The sequence below is a fragment of the Pongo pygmaeus genome, chromosome 3 (assembly GCF_028885625.2).
Source record: "Pongo pygmaeus isolate AG05252 chromosome 3, NHGRI_mPonPyg2-v2.0_pri, whole genome shotgun sequence".
Lineage (NCBI taxonomy): Eukaryota > Metazoa > Chordata > Mammalia > Primates > Hominidae > Pongo > Pongo pygmaeus.
Window position 1 is genome coordinate 15,016,087 of NC_072376.2, and position 18,119 is coordinate 15,034,205.

The 18,119-nt window shown below is 43.9% G+C and overlaps 1 protein-coding gene and 1 long non-coding RNA gene across 10 annotated transcripts in view; one reads left to right on the forward strand and one right to left on the reverse strand.

Moving 5' to 3' along the window:
- LOC129035347 (uncharacterized) overlaps positions 1-7,974 on the forward strand; it is a 31,667-nt gene extending 23,693 nt beyond the window's left edge. Inside the window, exon 4 of one of the 2 annotated variants that reach the window (XR_008502172.2) lies at positions 7,347-7,852. This is a non-coding gene — a long non-coding RNA (uncharacterized LOC129035347). Of the gene's footprint in view, positions 1-7,346 lie in introns of both variants that reach the window. The other variant, XR_008502173.1, reaches the window with a different exon arrangement.
- PROM1 (prominin 1) overlaps positions 1-18,119 on the reverse strand; it is a 112,424-nt gene that overhangs the window by 12,400 nt on the left and 81,905 nt on the right. For all 8 annotated transcript variants that reach the window (XM_054485658.2, XM_063663529.1, XM_054485657.2 and 5 more), the window contains 9 exons: positions 16,334-16,437; positions 12,059-12,143; positions 10,339-10,482; positions 9,355-9,426; positions 7,846-7,938; positions 6,109-6,162; positions 4,409-4,489; positions 4,212-4,280; positions 2,653-2,745 (listed from right to left, as the gene is read on the reverse strand). In XM_054485658.2, coding sequence (XP_054341633.1) covers positions 2,653-2,745; positions 4,212-4,280; positions 4,409-4,489; positions 6,109-6,162; positions 7,846-7,938; positions 9,355-9,426; positions 10,339-10,482; positions 12,059-12,143; positions 16,334-16,437 — 795 coding nt within the window. The remainder of the gene's footprint in view (positions 1-2,652; positions 2,746-4,211; positions 4,281-4,408; positions 4,490-6,108; positions 6,163-7,845; positions 7,939-9,354; positions 9,427-10,338; positions 10,483-12,058; positions 12,144-16,333; positions 16,438-18,119) is intronic.

Consider the following 18,119-nt stretch of genomic DNA (forward strand, 5'->3'; position numbering starts at 1 on the left):
AATTAACCCTTCTGGCTTTGTTCTGCATCTGAGCAGTTGAGATGCCTGCATCTTCATTCCATAACATTACTGTGTCAAGAAGTCAGAAGCAATGTTCACCATACGCTAGGGTCTCAATCAATGTTCCACGTTTAATTTAACCGATCTTGAAGGTACATAGAAGGTAGATGACCATGTTTTGTCTAAAGAGCAATGTTAAAGTATCCTTTTTTAAATAGCTGCCAACATTCGTAAGTCACATTTCACACGTAAACCTGGATTTACATCTTTTCTTCAAAGATCTAAAAGTTCCATCTCTTAACGTTGAACCCTTGTTCCCACAAAGCAACACTCTGGAAGTGGTTCTTCCTTCAAGGGAACATTTGTCCTCAGTGGTGACACAGTCTACACCACTCACATCTGCAAGGTGATATTCCAAATGATGTAACCTTATGGACCAATCAGGACAAACACACAATGCATAGATGTCATGAGCTGAATGCCACTCTGGCCAGCATCCTACACTTGGCCTGCTACGTAAATCTACAACCTGCCAAGTTCCTATGTAAGTTCGAGTCTGACGATATCCCTGCCTTAGGATAATGCTGTCAGTAACACTAGAACGACTCTCCCCAGCCCACCATGAGGCCAAATGCCACTTGGAAATAACACCTGCTTCACCCTCACAGCTTGACCCTGCATTTCTGCTTTGCTCCTGGCTGAGTTCAGAATTACAGAGGTGGCACCATCTCTTGGCTCCTAACTTCCTGTCGATTCGTTCCCCCTTCCCTCTATGTTCTGTTAGATTTCTGTTTTCAACCTTGTCTTGAGAAGCTTTACAACTTTGTAACAACCTTATCCTTTTTCTGGAAGCTGCCTCAATCCTTTTGGGGACAATTGAGATACAAAATAAACATATTAGCTAGCCCACAGTCTATCTTATTGACTAAATGGATGCCCAGAGCTCTTCCTTACGATGTAAACCCTCTGCTATACAGCTCCAGCCTATGATCTTCCTGAGCAGCCTCTAGGCCTCCCCTCTGTCCCTGGTGATCTGTGGAGAGGCATCTGGTGGCTATGTGGTTCGACTGAATGGGGTGGGTGGTGGAGGCTCGACATAGAGAGAGGTCAATTCAGAATCAGGCAGGTTGGCTCTGGACTCCCCTAATGAAGGCTTCAGCCAAAGCTGGCGGCAGAGGCCACCAAGCACAGGACAAGAAAAGTAGTTGCAAGAGGAAGGAAGCATCCAGGAAGCAGGGCCTAGAGTCTGCGTGGTTGGGTCGGTGGCAGAATCCTTTTCACTCGGGCATGAAAGACCCTCCAGCAGACAGATAGACAAGTGAACCAGGGAGATGGACAGACAGGGCAATAGGGATGAACTGTGACAGAGAACCTGACAATGCATCAGTGATACTCTGTGCCAGGTATTATGCCAGACAACAGGGACACAGCCTTGAATGCACTGGTGACTCATGGAATGGAGAGTCTAGAGTGTGCTGGAGGGACATATAAATATGTAATTGAAACAGCAATAACATCTCTAAAGGAAAAGCATAGAGTTCTACAGGAACGAGGAAAAGGGAGCCCAGCCTAGTTTGGGGGATCAGAAAAGGCTTCCTGGAAAAAAGACATGTTTGAGCTAAGACCTGAAGGCGGAACAACAGTAGTGAATATTCATTGAGTGCTGATGTTCCAACAGCGTGAAGGGCTTCACATGTGACTTCTCATTGAATCATCAAAACAGCCCCATATAGGCGAGGAACTCAGAAAATTTCAGTAATTTTTCAAAGTCACAGAGTTCTGAAAATGTAGAAGTGGAATTTTCATTCAGAGTTCATGTTCTCCACCATTGTGTTACCAGACCTGGAGGAGTTAGGTCTTAACAGTGGGGAGTCGGTAGGTGGGAAGGGGAAGAGGAGAGAGAAAGAGAAAGAGAAAGGCGCTGTGTGCTGTGCCCATCTCCAATCCAGGCAGAAGAAACGGCATGTGCGTGGGCCCTAAGGTGGGGAAATTGAGATGTATTTGATGAAGTGAAAGAAGATGAGTATGTCTGGAGCACAGAAAGAAAGGCGGGCAGGCAGAGAGCACACAGTGAGATCTGGAATGGGGAGGCTCTGCCATGCAGAGCCTAGTATGACCTATGAGGGATCCTGATCTTTAGATAGCAACGGGAAGCCACTGAGGTGCTTTCAGCAGAGGGAGAGGATCCACTCACAGAGAGAGTCAGCGTCTGTTGAGGAGGGAACAGAGCTGAGGATTAAGCCTGATTAAGTGGAACTTACCATCCCAATAGTAACATTTCCAAGGACTTTTTAGTGACAAATGAAGTTTGGTGCAGCTTTGGGGTTGTATATGTAGTTGTACTGAGTATTCTTTTGAAGATGAGAGATCTGCACACCCATGACTGTCTTTCCGATTATTCTGAACTAATAGGAGTTTTCTCCCTGCAGGTCTCCTGACTCATAAATATAATCCTAGTGAGGGAAGAAGATAACCGCCCAGAACTTTGACTTTTCTAGCCTATTAGCATCTTAATACACTGATCAAAATGTTACATTTTAGGTTTTAGATTCTCTGAAGCAGAAAACAAATATTATAATGTATATCATAATCCAGAAAAACAACCAAAGATGATGGATTCATTGTGTCTTCTTTTGAAAGATGAAATCTTACCAGGGGGTCGATAATGTAGCTACACAGAAAGACATCAACAGCAGTATCTAGAGCGGTGGCCACAGGTTTGCAGGATGCCACTTTCTCACTGATCTAGCGGGGTGGAAACACAGGGAAACTTTGAGCCGCATCCACAAAAATCCACAGGAATGAGACATGCCATTTACTTTTGACTTGGTGTCACAAAAAGGATCTCCATGTCCTCTAAGACAGGGGTCCCCAACTCCCGGGTCACAGATGGATACCAGCTAGTACCGGTCCATGGCCTGTTAGGAACTGGGCTCCACAGCAGGAAGTGAGTGGGCGGGTGAGCAAGCAAAGCTTCACCTGTATTTATAGCTGCTCCTCATCCCTTATGTTACTGCCTGAGCTCCGCCTCCTGTCAGAGCAGCAGCAGCATTAGATTCTCATAGGAGCATGAACCCTATTGTGGAACTGCACATGCGAGGAATCTAGATTGTGCTCCTTATGAGAATCTAATGCCTGATGATCTGTCACTGTCTCCCATCACTCCCAGATAGGACCATCTAGTTGCAGGAAAACAAGCACAGGGCTCTCACTGATTCTTCACTATGGTGAGTTGCATAATTATTTCATTATATATTACAATTTATTAATAATAGAAATAAAGTGCACTATAAATGTAATGCCCTTGAATCATCCTGAAACTACCTCCACCCCCGGTCTGTGGAAAAACTGTCTTCCACTAAACCAGTCCCTGGTGCCAAAAAGGTTGAGGACCACTGCTCTAAGACATGGAACTGATGGCTGATGTGCATGAATGAGTTCTGTATATACAGTTACAGTCGGCCCTCCATATCCCTGAATACTGCATCCATGGATTCAACCAATCATAGATTAAAACATATTCAGAAAACAATGGATAGTTGCATCTTTACTGAACATGTACAGACTTTTTTTAAATCATTGTTCCCGAACCAATAGAGTGTACCAACTACTTACATAGCACATACATTGTATTAGGTATTATAAGTAATCTAGAGAGATTTAAAGCATACAGGAGGTTGTGCATAGGTTATGTGCAAATAACTATATCTTTTATATAAGGGACTTGAGCACCCAAGGATTTTGGTATCTGCAGGGGACCCTGGAGCAAATAACCCACGGATACTGAGGGGCAATTGTATATATTTTAAAGCAAGATCCTTATTCTCTCTGAGCCTTGGTTTCCAGTTTCCTCATTTGTTTTGGAACAGTGAGACCCAACCTACAGGACTCTGAGAGAATTAAAAAGTTATCGTGCCCAGCATAGTGTTTTAGTTCAAATTTGTTATCTGGCCCCTTTGTTACCTGAAAAAGGGGGTGGGAGGCAAATGGAAGAACTGCATATGGCAAAGGTGAGCAAAGGGGACCAGGAGGTGGCTGTCCTCTGACCTGGTGGGAAGCCCCAGAAGTCTTGGTCCTGCACATCAATGTCCTTTCACTTACTTCCTACCAAATTATGGGAAATTTAATTTTATTTCTTCCAGATTTTACCCTAGAAAATGACTATCCTAAAACTTGACCCCCTTAACATTCATAAAAGATAAACTACTTACAGAGAACTCAATCCACTGCAGATAATGTTCAAAATATCCTATTATTGTTCTCCCATACTTCTTAGTTTCCTGGAAAGAAACAAAAGATGAGTAGAAGCATTAAAATGATGACAGCATACTTAAACATTGTAAATATTTAATCTGTAACATTCAAGTGCCCACTTATGGACATGCTTACTTTAAAAAAGAAGGCTCACCTCAATAATAACAGAGGAAGTATTGTTTGTGATGAAGTTCTGAGCAAAATCCAGAGAAGCTAGAATCCTAGTTACTCTCTCCTGAAAGACACAGCCACAGTTATCAGGGTATCAAGTCACAGAAAGATTTAATTAGACAATTTGCATATTGATTCAAGTACTGTAACTTGGCTCCGCAACACCATGACCTGGACCTGCTAGTTAAGAGGAAGACAGAACCCGCCCAGCCCCCTGAGGGCAGGGAAGGAGATGAGCTGAGAGTGAGCATTTACTCTAGCCCAGACACTGGGCTAGTCCTTGATAGGAATGGCCTTGCTGGACTTGCTGGAAACTCACAACGAGGCAGGAAGGAAGGTACTGTTTGCTAGGTTCCCTTCACAGATGAGGCAGCTCAGCCTCTTCAAGGTCACCATGCTGGGGAAGCATACGACAATGCTGGGATTTGCACCGAACTTTTTTTTCCACCGCAAAGCCCATAGTCTTTGCACTACAACACAAGCAAAGACGAGTCCTCTGCCAACCCACATGGCAGCTTGGTGCAAATTGGAAATGGGGACTTTTCTGCCCAGGGACCTCAGGGCACAGAGCCTGGCGAGTGAGTCAATGGCCAGTTTCTGCCCCCAACTAACCCCCTTGGCTGGGCCCCTCATGAAAGGCCTTGCACCACTGCACACCCTCGCCCTGTTCACAGAGGTAGCAAAGCACCTGCACGTAGTCACTGGCGTGTTTCCAGGTTCCCCTGGCATGAGACACACACCCATAAAATGGCAACTGTGATCAGAGGCATAGCGAGGGACCTGGAGCAGAGTAAATCTAAACATCTTCAAAGGAGCTGAGCCATGATGTTGGTCTCACTAAGAAAAGTGGAAGGAGGAACACTTAGTTTTATCCCGTGGGGCTGATACCCAAAACCTCTCATGGACAGTCTATTCTGTTCAATGAAAAAATATCTTCTGAGTTGCCTGTTGGTACTGTGGATACAAGATGAATACAACCCAGCTTTGCAGCTCTGTGTCTGCTGAGGGAATGCTTGCAGCCCGCACGTGGCCCCTGTGGTAGATTGCATTAGCTGTTCAGGATTATTGATATGCTCCTTGGATGGCTTCCCAGAGCGTGGAGTATACTTCCCCAGCCAGATGACGATGGGTGTGACCATGTGACTTGCTTTGGCCAATGGAATGCTGGTGAAGGGGCAGGGTGCCCATTCTGAGCTTAAAGGACAACCTGTGCCTCCACTCATCCCCTGAACTCCTATCCTCCACTATGAGGACATGAGGTGCCCCAGACAGGAGCTGCTCCTTGAGGCCGGGTCTCTCAATGGGAAGATGTGTAGAGAAGCCTGCTGTCAAACCAGCAGGGAAAATGAACATTTATACTTAGAAGGCACTGAGGTTTGGGATTGTGTGTTAGGCAGCACTATCTCTGTGAAAGGGACCAATGTACCTTCTAAGCTTGCATCCTACACATCAAAACATAGATTTCACCTATGTATCTAATAGCCTGCTAAGATGAGGTCTGCACTTAGAGAAGTACTTGTAGAAATGAAATAGTAGGAAAACCCAATTTGCTATTTAAAATAGGTAGATAACTGAGGCTTTTTTTTTTTAACTTAAAGTACCTACAAAAATCCACATTTCTAGCATTCTTTGTGTGGTATTTTATAACAAAACCCCATGACAGAAAACAAAGTAAACCCTTACCAACAATCCATTCCCTGTGCGTTGAAGTATCTTGACACTTTGGTACAGAGTGCTCTGGCAAAAAACATAGATAATATTTCCAAAATTATTACATGAAGCAGCAAGATCACATACCTTGTGTCCTCCCTTCCCACAAGACAGCCATCTAATCTGTCTTTACACTGTAATGGTTTCATTCTAGAAAAAATAACCAACACAATGAACAATATGTACCTTCTATGCCTCTGGTGTAAGAAAACCTGAAGAAAAAAATTGGATACATATCCTAAAGCTGTGAAGAACAGCAAATCACATGTGAGGCATCCAAGAAATTCCTTTGAATTAGGTCTGATCAAAATGGAAGGCATTATTTAAAACAGAGCCTGCCCCACAGGAGTGGTTAACCTGAATGGTTTAGACTGGAGGTTGGCAAACTTTATCTGTAAAAGGCCAGAGTAAACACTTTAGGTTTTATCTGCCATCGTCCCAACTACTCTTTTTGCCCTTGTAGTCAAAAGTAGCCACAGAGAGTATGCAAATGAGTGGGTATAGCCATATTCCAATAAAACTTTATTTACCAAAACTGGTGGTGGGCTGAATTTAGCCTGCAGGCTGTAGTTTGCAGGGTCCCTAGTTTGCCAACCCCTGGTTTAGATCATAGGTCACAGGTAGGAAGCACTTTGCCTATTTGTGGACAGGTTGCCCGAGCTCTGAAAAGGCCAAAGGGTCCTGTGTACTTGGAAAAAAAGCATTTAAAAAAATGCAAAACCAGCTTAAAATGTTAACAAATTTGTGTTAGGCATAAACCAGTTACAGAAAATTGTAAATAGCACTGGACACAAATTAAGAAAATTCAGTGACAGGACTTTGTGAATAATCTAATAAATTAGGAAATCAAGAGAGAAAAAAAGAGTATTGGAAACTAGTTCTGGAAAGTTTAGTGGTTGGGATGTTCGGATGTTTGGATGTTGGAGCTAAGTGGATTTACTTGCTTGTCCAAACCTGAGCAAGCTGATTCAGTAACCCAGTTTCCACACAGCTCTCTCCTTGATGGCTACAAATACGGCCCACACACAAGCATAATATAATAATTCCTCCCCTTTACTGAGATCCTCTGAGGTCAGGTCCTTCATTTCCATGAACAGGTAAGAACCATTTTTAGATGAGGAAACTGAGAAGCTACAATAGTTTGGAGAGCCAGAAGCAGAATTTAAAACCAGGTCTGTCTAACTCCAAAGCCCACATTCTTTCTTTGTTAGAAACTGCCTTTATTGCATTAAGAAAAGAAGCCAGAAGGTGGTGAGAAGCAAATGGAAAGGATGGAAGAGAGGAGAGACGAAGCAACGCCCATCGAGACAGCAGACAGGGCTAAGTGGATCTACACAGAGAAGCACTTAACCTCACCTTCACATATTTCTAGACAAAGCTCGGAGAAAAAGAATCAAGTGAGTCCACAGCATTGTCGCTAAATGCGGGGCATAGGAGGGCCTGCTCACAGCAATGGAAACGACAGCAAGGTGGAAGAGACAGCCACAGATTTTATCTAACTATTCACACTCAAATGAAAAACGTAAGGGAATAAGCAGAAGAGGGAGGTGCAATTATTTTGTCTAAAGGCCAGCTCAACTTCTGGGGCTGAGGCCAGTCAGCTGGGACCTATGAGGGATAAGCATGTTTCGTGAGGCTAAATGAAAGCCAACTAGCTGCAGTAGATTTTGCTCAGGTCACAGTGAAATACAATACGTTGTTGACCGTTACCAGTGATTGTTCTATAGGAAGGACTCGTTGCTGGTGAATCGTTTTAATAGTTTGTGCATCTCTTTTCAGGGAGTTCCTCAAATTTCCTGGGGGCTACAAAAAGAATAAAAAACAAAGATTAATACCATCTTTCCAGACTCAAAGCACTCTCGCTATCCTCAGGGGCCCTGTGTAGCCAGGAGGGCTGCCATGACATAAGCACGCAGCCCTCGTTGTGCAATGATGGCTGTGAGTGGGCATGGGGGCTGGTGTGAGGGACAGTGCCAAGACACCCTCCTTCAAAGCACAGAACCATGGACTCTCAGCAATAACCCACACCCAAGAGCCCTTCCTGAGTGCCAGAGGCTGTGTTCTCTCCACCTCACCATGATACAGCCACTCTCAGTTTCCCATTTTACAGGTGAGAAAACCAAGGATCCATGGAGAAATTGTTATTTAACCCACACTCAATGAGTGTTTAATTCATTAATGAATAACAATCCTATAAGGTAGATACCATTACCCCATTTTACAGACGAGGAAACTAAGGCAGAAGGGAGAAATAACTTGCCTAAGCTCCTATCCCAAGTCAAGACTTAGACCCAGGTCTTCTTCAAGAGCCCAGGTTCCTTGTCACCATGGCGTGCTGCTTCTTGGATGGGGCCAGTTAAGGCCAAGTAGTCACCAACCAGCAGAGGAGTTGAAAGGGGAAGCTTATGGGGCTGGGGTGGTACCTCTGCCTTCCCTCATCACTTACTATTGGTAATTCAAAGCAACACATGAAATCTTCCTCCCACAGCCCCAGGTACTATTCCCTACACGGCAGGAAAACAACCTGTGTGCATGGGTTGGTGTGTTTAGAAGTGGAGGGGTTAACAGGGGTGGAAACAGATCCAGAGCTAAAGTAGTGAGGGTGCCCGCACTCAGGGCAGAGGGTGGAAGGCTGCAGTCATCTTGAGATAGAAGGCAGGTGGGACTCTGGACCAGATCGAAGACTGGCGGAAACCAGAAAGAGGAGCCCAAAGCACCTTTCCCTGTCCATCACCATAAGGCATGCCCACCAGCGCCATGACAGATAACCATTGCCATGGCGACACTGGGAAGTTACCACTCATTTTCTAGCTATTTCTGAACAACCCACCACCTAATTAGCATTCCATATAACCACTTTTGGTTATAAATAAGACTACAAAACTGTCCCTAGGCTGCTACTTTCTGCACACTGCCTGTGGGGTAGCCCCGCTCCAGAAGAGCAATCTCTGAGCTGTAACCCTGCCACTGCCTCAATAAAGCAGGTTTCACCTGCCCTGCATCAGCCTGACACCATCCTGGCAACATTCAAGGCTCAGAGAGGTTTAAGCCACATGGCAATGGCTGTGGACAGAAACGTAATGACACGCACAAGAGAGGTGTTTATGAACAAGGGATTACTCACAGCATGAGGAACCTCTTCAGCAGCTTCCCTAAGAATGGTACTGACATTTGACATCTACAACTACTACAGTATTTAACCGGACGATTTGAACTCACCAAACTATTTGCTTTTGCTTCTAGATCATATGCAAATGATAAAAGATTCACTCCTGCGGGGGATTTACCAGTCTACAATAGAAGTGAAAAAAATTGTCTTATGTTTATGGGATCTTTGAGCCTTAATACAACATCTAGTAGGCAACAGATTAAACATGGATTCATAACCATAAAGTAATCATGTGAGGTCAGAAACTCATTTGCATTCTTATTTATACATATAAAGCCATATTTTTATTCAATCATATTTTCAACTATGAAAAGGAATGAAGTGCTGATAATGTTATAACATGGATGAACAAAAAAACATGCTCAGTGAAAGAAGCCAGACACAAAAGGTTATTTTTTTTTTTTAATACCCAGACTAGGTAAATCCATCTAAAGAGACCACAGATGGGCCGGGCGTGGAGGCTCACGCCTGTAATCCCAGCACTTTGGGAGGCCGAGGTGGACGGATCACGAGGTCAAGGGATCGAGACTACCCTGGCCAACATGGCGAAACCCTGTCTCTACTAAAATACAAAAAAAGTTAGCTGGTTGTGGTGGCGGGAGCCTGTAGTCTCAGCTACTCGGGAGGCTGAGGCAGGAGAATCACTTGAACCCAGGAGGTGGAGGTTGCAATGAGCCGAGATTGCGCCACTGCACTCCAGCCTGGTGACAGAGCGAGACTCCGTCTCAAAAAAAAAAAAAAAAAAAAAAAGAGACCACAGATGGGTGGTTGCCAAGGGTTTGGGGAGAAGGAAATGGGGGCAACTGCTTTGGGGTTTGCTTTAGGGTGATGAAAATGTTTTGGAACTACAGGAACTACAGAGGTAGTTGTACAACACTGTGAATGTACTAAATGCCACTGAATTGCTCACTTTAAAATGATTAGTCTTACATTATGTGAATCTCATCTTAATAAAAAATCAAAAGCAAAACAAAAATACACATCTGATGCCTTAATTTCTCCTAAAGGATCAAGCATGAACACATGCGTCATACCTGAGCCAAGTAGCTGTCATAATTCATTCTGTCTATTCCACAAGCAGCAAAATCCTCAAGGTTTTTTCTTCCTGCTGCACCCAACAGAAAGATATTGAGATTTACCTGCAGACTTTCCAATTCACTGCTTATGCTTCCAGTATGCTGCAAAAAAAGGAAGTTACAAATCAGTCCCTTATTCTCCAAGAATGTCACAAACCAAATGCTTTAAAAGAGCAATAAAAGCTGGATGTGGTGACTCATGCCTGCAATCCTAGCACTTTGGGAGGCTGAGGTGGGAGGATCGCTTGAGCTCAGGAGTTCAAAACCAGCCAGGGCAACGTAAAGAGACCTTGTATCTATTTTTAAAAAAAATTTAAACATAAATTTAAAAAATAAATAAAAAATAAAGAACAATCAAACCACAAAAGACAAAAAAAATGTGCAAGCACTTGACTGGCATCTCTTCCTGGTACTTCCCATCCCGTTCCTTTCCCATCTCTTTCTCTATGGGTCCCATGGCTTCTAAGCCTCCAGCTTTGACAAACAGAGAAGCTGAAAGGGACAGGGTAGGCTGGTATTCCAGGGAAGGGACCAGTAAACACAAGAGCTGGGAGTAGGAAGAAATGGGAGATATCATTTGGGGAACAGTGTTTAGTTACTTGGGCAAAGATTATGGAAATGTGGTCGTTGATTCAGGGTTGTACTAATAGCAGTTTCCAGCAGCATGGAGTGCCTGCATGTCCCAGGCAATTTCTCCAACTGCTACCCACCATAGCACACAGAGAAGTGACCCACAGCATGATGGGCATCTATTTAGGGTTTGGTTACAAAATAATGTCTGTTTAATGTATATGTGTGGACTATTTAGGGAAGATAATAAACATTTCATATACAGCTTTCAAATACAGCTTTTCACAGTCAAGCCATCATGGCCTCATGGTAACTCCAGCAGCAGTGGGCAAGCTGTGGGGGCTTGGGAATAGCCCCTTCCCTTGGGATCACTTTGTTTCTGTTCTCATTCTGGAAACCCAAAAGAGAGATGACGCTCTAGATTCTTTCTGGCAGAAAGTCAGAAGAGGCCTCCAGGTACGGGGAGTGGGGTTGGTCTAGGTTAACGGCACCCTAAGCCTGGGCAGCTGAAACTCTTGCTCTTTCTTCAGGCCAGTGTGCTCTGGAATGGCCTTTCCTCCAAATCTTAAGACCCAAGACTGGGGTGTGGGCTCTGGCAAAAGAAAAGAGGAGGTTCTGTCGGCTTCCGTCCTTTGCTTTAGTTCACACTGGAGTCCTGGGGCCACCGTGTGAATCATAAGGAAGGAGGACGGTGTGGACCATGCTCCTCCACACTGAGTGCCCAATTTCAGGGACTGGCAGAAAGAGAGGCTGGTCTTGGAGTGAGAGCCTTCCTGAGGAACAAGTAGGGATTGTTCCCACAAAAACGCCTATACTCAGCAAAATGACATCTTTCCCTGTGAAGTGTCCATAGTGAGGCCCCTCTAGAGGCTCTTGCATAATCCACTAGAAAAACTCAAACCACAAGAAAGACAACTGGTCGGGCAGTGAGAAAACGTTTTGGAACCAGAGGTGAAGGTTACACAGCCATGTAAATATACCAAACGTCACTTTTAAATAGTTAATTTTATCTTATGCAAATTTCATCTCAATTTCCAGAAAAGAAAGAAAGACACCTAGATTTGGTGAAGGAATGTGTTATTCCAATTCCATGACGAGTTCTAATTACCTCATTAATGTTGAGACGTTCACTGATATTGAAGCTGTTCTGCAGGTGAAGAGTGCCGTAAGTGCCTCTATTTTTTTTGCAGTCACTGTGGGAATGAACAGAGAAATTAGGACCTAGAAAAGCTGTTGCAGCTACCTCTGTTCACCGCTGAAGATGAGGAGAAAAGCTCACTGTTTCTCCTTGTTTAATCTGTGAAGACAGAAGTGGGGCTGGGTGTCCCCAGTGGCCACACAAATCCCCCAGCACCCACCACTTCTGACTTCTTGCCTTGCTTTACTAACAGTCCTGTTCTTGGAAGAGATGCAATAGGATTGATAAATATATCTTTCCATCTGTCTCCTACATGCTCTAGTTCTGCTGTGGACCACAAGTTTACAGATTGGGAAGAAATAAATTCTCATTAAAAAGAAAAACAATACTTGCTAGAAAGAGATACACTGCAGAGTAGATTATGAACTTCATTAAATGATTCTATGAAGCTCCTGCCAAGAACATTTCTCCTCTGTATTTCCAGGGCCGAGCTGCACTGACTAAATATACTCTTAGACGTATATCCTCATGGTGAGGACAGAGATAGGGAGGAGACGCAGACATCTTGATGGTCAGCACAGTTTGGCTGTAACCTAAGTCAGCCCCCTGGGTGAAATGGCCTCACCGCACCATGCCTCAATCATATCTCTAAAATAGGAAAATTTGACTTTTTTAGACTTGCCTGAGCTAAGAAGGGTAGGCCTCATTGGATGTGTATTCCTGCCACAAAAATGGCGGCATCCAGGAATGTGGCATCTCTTCCTTGCCACAGCAGCCAGGGCCCTCTAGGCCTGAGGGATGCCTGGAAGAAGCAACTTTCCCACATCCCTAGGAGGTGTAATCCTTCCCTCCAGAGAACAAGCGCGTTGGTGTTGTTGGAACTTAGAGCCTGATGCATGAACAACCAGAGGTAAAACTGGAGGGCTCTGCAGGAGCCAGAATCACAAGGAGCTAGCATGCCAGGCTGAGACACTTGGCTTTGTCCTCTCAGCCTAGGAGTGGTGAACGGGTTTAATTGTGCAGAGAAAAGCCAATGGATTGCTAATGTATGCCTAGAGCACGCTGTCCAGAAGGAGCCTGAGGCTCCCTGGGCTAAGCAGAAGACCTCAGTTGACTATCAATGTCTACCCTGAGTATGGGGGATGGGCACTGGACACTTAGCTGCCTCTGCCAGAGGCAATGGAGAAACTTAGGTAGGAAGTGACACATGTGGTTGGGTCACATCACATCATGCTCGGAGGTTTGGAGGATGGAATGGGAACAAGGAGACCAGTTGGAAGGAGACAGAGAGAGAGAGAGAGGGGAAGAAGAAGAAGAAGGAGAAAAAGAAGAAGAAAAAGGAGGAGGGGGAGGAGAATGAGGAGGGGGAGGAGAATGAGGAGGAGGAGGAGGAGGAGGAGGAGAAGAAGAAGGCGGGGGAGGAGGAGGAGAAGAAGAAGAAGAAGAGGAAGAGGAAGAAGAAGAGGAAGAGGAAGAAGAAGATTTAAGAAAGATTTAGAAGACAAAGCCTACAAGTAACATTTATAAGTTCATTCTGAGTGTTGTCTCAGGGCTCCAGAAGCTCAGTTCTCACTGCCATGGGCTGAATAATGGAAACGAGGACTTTTCTCTGTCCTTTAACTTTGTATTTGGCCCCAAAGTGGTAGTGGGATTTTTAAAAGCTCCCAAAGAGTAGCCTACTGCCCCTACCTCCCTGCCTTTGTCTGTGTCCCTCAGCCTCGGTACCTTTTTCCTTCTTGGCCCAGCCAATCCCCACTAACCTACTAAGATGAGCTTAGGTGCCATTTCCCTCAGGAAGTCCTTCCTAATCCCTCCATTCCCACACTGCATAAGACAGCCTCCTTGGGGCTTCTAGAGTAGCCTTAATACATTTCTATCACCTGTAAGTATCACTGTATTCTAGAACACTTCTTTACAGATCTAACTCCCTACCAGGTTTTCCTTGACAGTAGGACCAGAGTCTAATTCAATTTTGTATAATATCTTGGGTATACCGTTACCACAGGTGCTCATATAATAATAAAAGCAGTTGTTAGTATGGTACTTAGCTCCCGTTACACCAGGTGCTCATAAAATAATAAAAGTAGTTAGTATGGTACCTAGCTCACAGAGTGTTGTGGATATTAAAGAAGTTTATACATCTGAGGTGTTTCCATCAGTCTTGGCATACAGAAAGCACCATGCAGGTGCTGGCTCTTAGAATTTTGTTAAATTACCACTATTACCACTTAGCATAATATTTATTAGGTAATAGAAATAAACAGTAATGGCCAGGCTTGGGGCTCACGCCTGTAATTCCAACACTTTGGGAGGCTGAGGCGGGTGGATCACCTGAGGTCAAGAGTTCGAGACCAGCCTGACCAACATGGTGAAACCTCATCTCTACTAAAAATACAAAAATTAGCCAGGCGTGGTGACAGACCCCTGTAATCCCAGCTACTCAGGAGGCTGAGGCAGGAGAATCGCTTGAACCCAGGAGGCAGAGGTTGCAACGAGCTGAGATGGTGCCATTACACTCCAGCCCGGGTGATAGAGCGAGACTCCATCGCAGAAAATAAATAAATACATAAATAAATACTTAGTAATGACACAGCTATATTTGTTTTAAAATAACTTGCGTGGTTTGGCTAGAGGAAATAATGACCATTGATTAATTAAAAGTGTGCATATTTCAAAATGTTTTTTAAAAGTACAAAAAGAACCTTGCAATACCTAAAAATATAACAAATTCACAAAATGCTTAAGAAGTCCCTTGAATATCAAATGATGGCTAATACTACTAAGCTATATAATAATGCTAGGCATAGAGTCAATACTTGCTTAAAATTGCATAAAGGAACTCTGAGAGAGTAAAAAGAACACTAAGAATGGTGGTTCACATGCAGGGCATGGAAGGGCTTCTGTGTCTATGACTTATGAAGTGTTCTGCTCTCAATGTGAGTCACTATCGCCCTGTGTATTTTTGGTTTCATTCATTATGAACACACCATGTTAACACACACATACTTCGGCCCTTCGGTCTCACAGTGGGAGAAGTAAGTGTCACCAGTGTTTAAAAAGCATCCTGTGAATTGATTTCAAACACTCTTAAAGTGACTCCCTTCCCTATGGCTCATAGCAGAGAGCTGCCCATGGGTTCACACCTAAGATCAGACACCTAAGACTACCAGCCATCAGACTAGGAGCCCATTTCACCACTGGGCAAAAGCAGACACTACACAGTGAGCTAAGAGAAATGCATTTCAATGAAACATATATATACATCACCTGAGGTCAGGAGTTGTTATATATATATATATATATATATATATATATAGTTTTTTTGTTTTCTTTTTTCCTGAGAGAAAGTCTCACTCTTTTGCCCAGGCTGGAGTGCAGTGGCACGATCTCAGCTCACTGCCACCTGCGCCTCCTGGGTTCAAGCAATTCTCTCGTCTCAGCCTTCTGAGTAGCTGAGTCTACAGGCGCATGCCACCACGACCGGCTCATTTTTGTATTTCATTTTTAGTAGAGATGGGGTTTCACCATATTGGTCAGTCTGGTCTCGAACTCCTGACCTCAGGTGATCCACCTGCCTCGGCCTCCCAAAGTGCTGGGATTACAGGCATGAGCCACTGTGGCCAGCCTAGATGAACGATATTAAGAACAGGTATTGTTTATCAAGTCCAAATGATGTGTCAGGCACCGTTCGAATCTCATGTATCTTACTTAACCCTAAAACAACCTTAGGGTCAGATTCCTATGGCCATGACCCCCATGGAACAGAGAAGATGTGGAATTGCGCAGGGCACAGAGCCTCCAGGAGGGGCCGGGGTCAGAACCCAGGAGGCCTGACAGCAGACAGCTCTCCAACTGCATTGCCTTCCTCCTATCAGTGATCCAAATCACTGAGTCACCTGCTCACTATTCTTGCTGGATGGCTTTTACTTAGAGCAATGTGGTTTTTGAACAAGATCTCTCATGGGGTCCCATTAGTGCATCGTAGGTTCACCTTAACTAGTGAGTTCCAGAGATTATTGGAGAGCGAGACCTTAAAACATCACCATTCCAAGGCCTCAAAGGCTTTCAGTAGAAGGAATATATTTTTGATCTAATTTCTACTGTGTCTTTAAAATACTACAGGACAGCTTATTTCTGAAACAGGAAAGTCATATAATTAAGATTTAAAAACACTTCAAATGCAAAATTCTAATTCCGGAAAAAGGACATTTTAAATAGCAAAATGTATAATGCAAATATTGATACCTGTAAACTTGTTCAAAAGTGAGCTTCATTTTTGATTTATTAAATAGCTTCCCAGAGAGATAGTATTCCCAGTCTTCATTTAGTAAGTAGGGTGTATCCAAAACCTAGAAGACATTAGGAAGTATTTTTGAAAAATCAGTTTTACACTAATATACATACTAATATAATAAAATTAATATTCTGTTGAATATATTTTTGAAATTTTTCTGGTTGATTTCCAACTTATAACTAAAAAATAACAGTATAATTGGAATAAATCAATTTATTATATTTGTTGATGGGTAGCATCAATCAAAATTATTAAAATTACTTTTTTTGAGAACTTTTTTTTTTTTGAGACAGAGTCTTGCTCTGTTGCCCAGGCTGGAGCGCAGTGGCACTGTCTCGGCTCACTGCAACCGCCACCTTCTGGGTTAAAATGATTCTCCCGTCTCAGCCTCCCGAGTAGTTAGGACTACAGGCGCCACCACTGCCTGGCTAGTTTTGTATTTTTAGTGCAAACGGCATTTCTAGTAGAAACGGCATTTCACCATGTTGGCCAGGCTGGTCTTGAATTCCTGACCTCAGGTGATCCACCCACCTCAGCATCCCAAAGTGCTGAGATTACAGGCGTGAGCCACCATGCCTGGCCGAGAACTCTTTAGTCTTTATCTTAATAAAACAAACATACTATAAATAGAAGCAGAGTAGACCATTTGATCAGAATAGCTAATATACAGCCATGAAGTGGTGTACCCAGTGCTGCGCTATTTCTCTCTCTGGACAAAATGTATTAAAATTCACACACTCGGCCGGGTGCGGTGGCTCACGCCTGTAATCCCAGCATTTTGGGAGGCCGAGGTGGGCAGATCACGAGGGCAGGAGATCGAGACCATCCTGGCTAACATGGTGAAACCCTGTCTCTACTAAAAATACAAAAAATTAGCCGCGCGTGGTGGCGGGCACCTGTAGTTCCAGCTACTCGGGAGGCTGAGGCAGGAGAATGGCATGAAACCGAGAGGTGGAGCTGGCAGTGAGCCTTGATAGCACCACTGCACTCCAGCCTGGGTGACAGAGTGAGACTCCATCTTAAAAAAAAAAAAAATTCACACACTCTCTGCCTCTGCACCATACATATTTAAGATGGGCAAATCAGTGCATGACTGTGTATGCGCTTGAGAAGCAGGAATGGTTTTGAAATATCCCGTACTTAAGAAAAATTATCTTTGAATGATTCAACACTCTACAGGAGATAATGATGCCTGGCTTGATGTCTTTCTTTTATCAAAAGGCCAAATGGAGATCATTTGACCTGCTGGTGATCTCAACTTAATCTCCCTCGACCAATGAAATAACTAAAATACTGTGACAACAGTATTCACGGGGTTTCATAACAGATCTTAGGCAGAAAAATGTATATACAATGAAAGAGTGAAATAGAAATATATTTTAAAAATCAGAATCTGGAGAAAAAAAAAACACAGAAAAGCCAAAATTAGAAGCCAGACACTTAGAACAAAATTTCCTCATTAATGAAGAAAGTAAAACTGCCAACTGGCCCCCCGGAGTCTGTGGGAGTTGGACTGAGAGGGAGAAAGCGAAGCTTGAATTCATTTCCCGGTGGCACCACTAGACGTCTGCCAGGTCAGCGCTCTGCCACGAGTCATCCGCTTATCAATCTCTTTCCCTTCAAATTTAGGGCTCATCTGTGTGGACACCTCTGTCATCTGGGAATCTCCCAGGGTGTGTGGGAGGAACCTGAGAACTGATCTTCTGATGTTCCCAGCCACATTTGGAAACTGCTGCT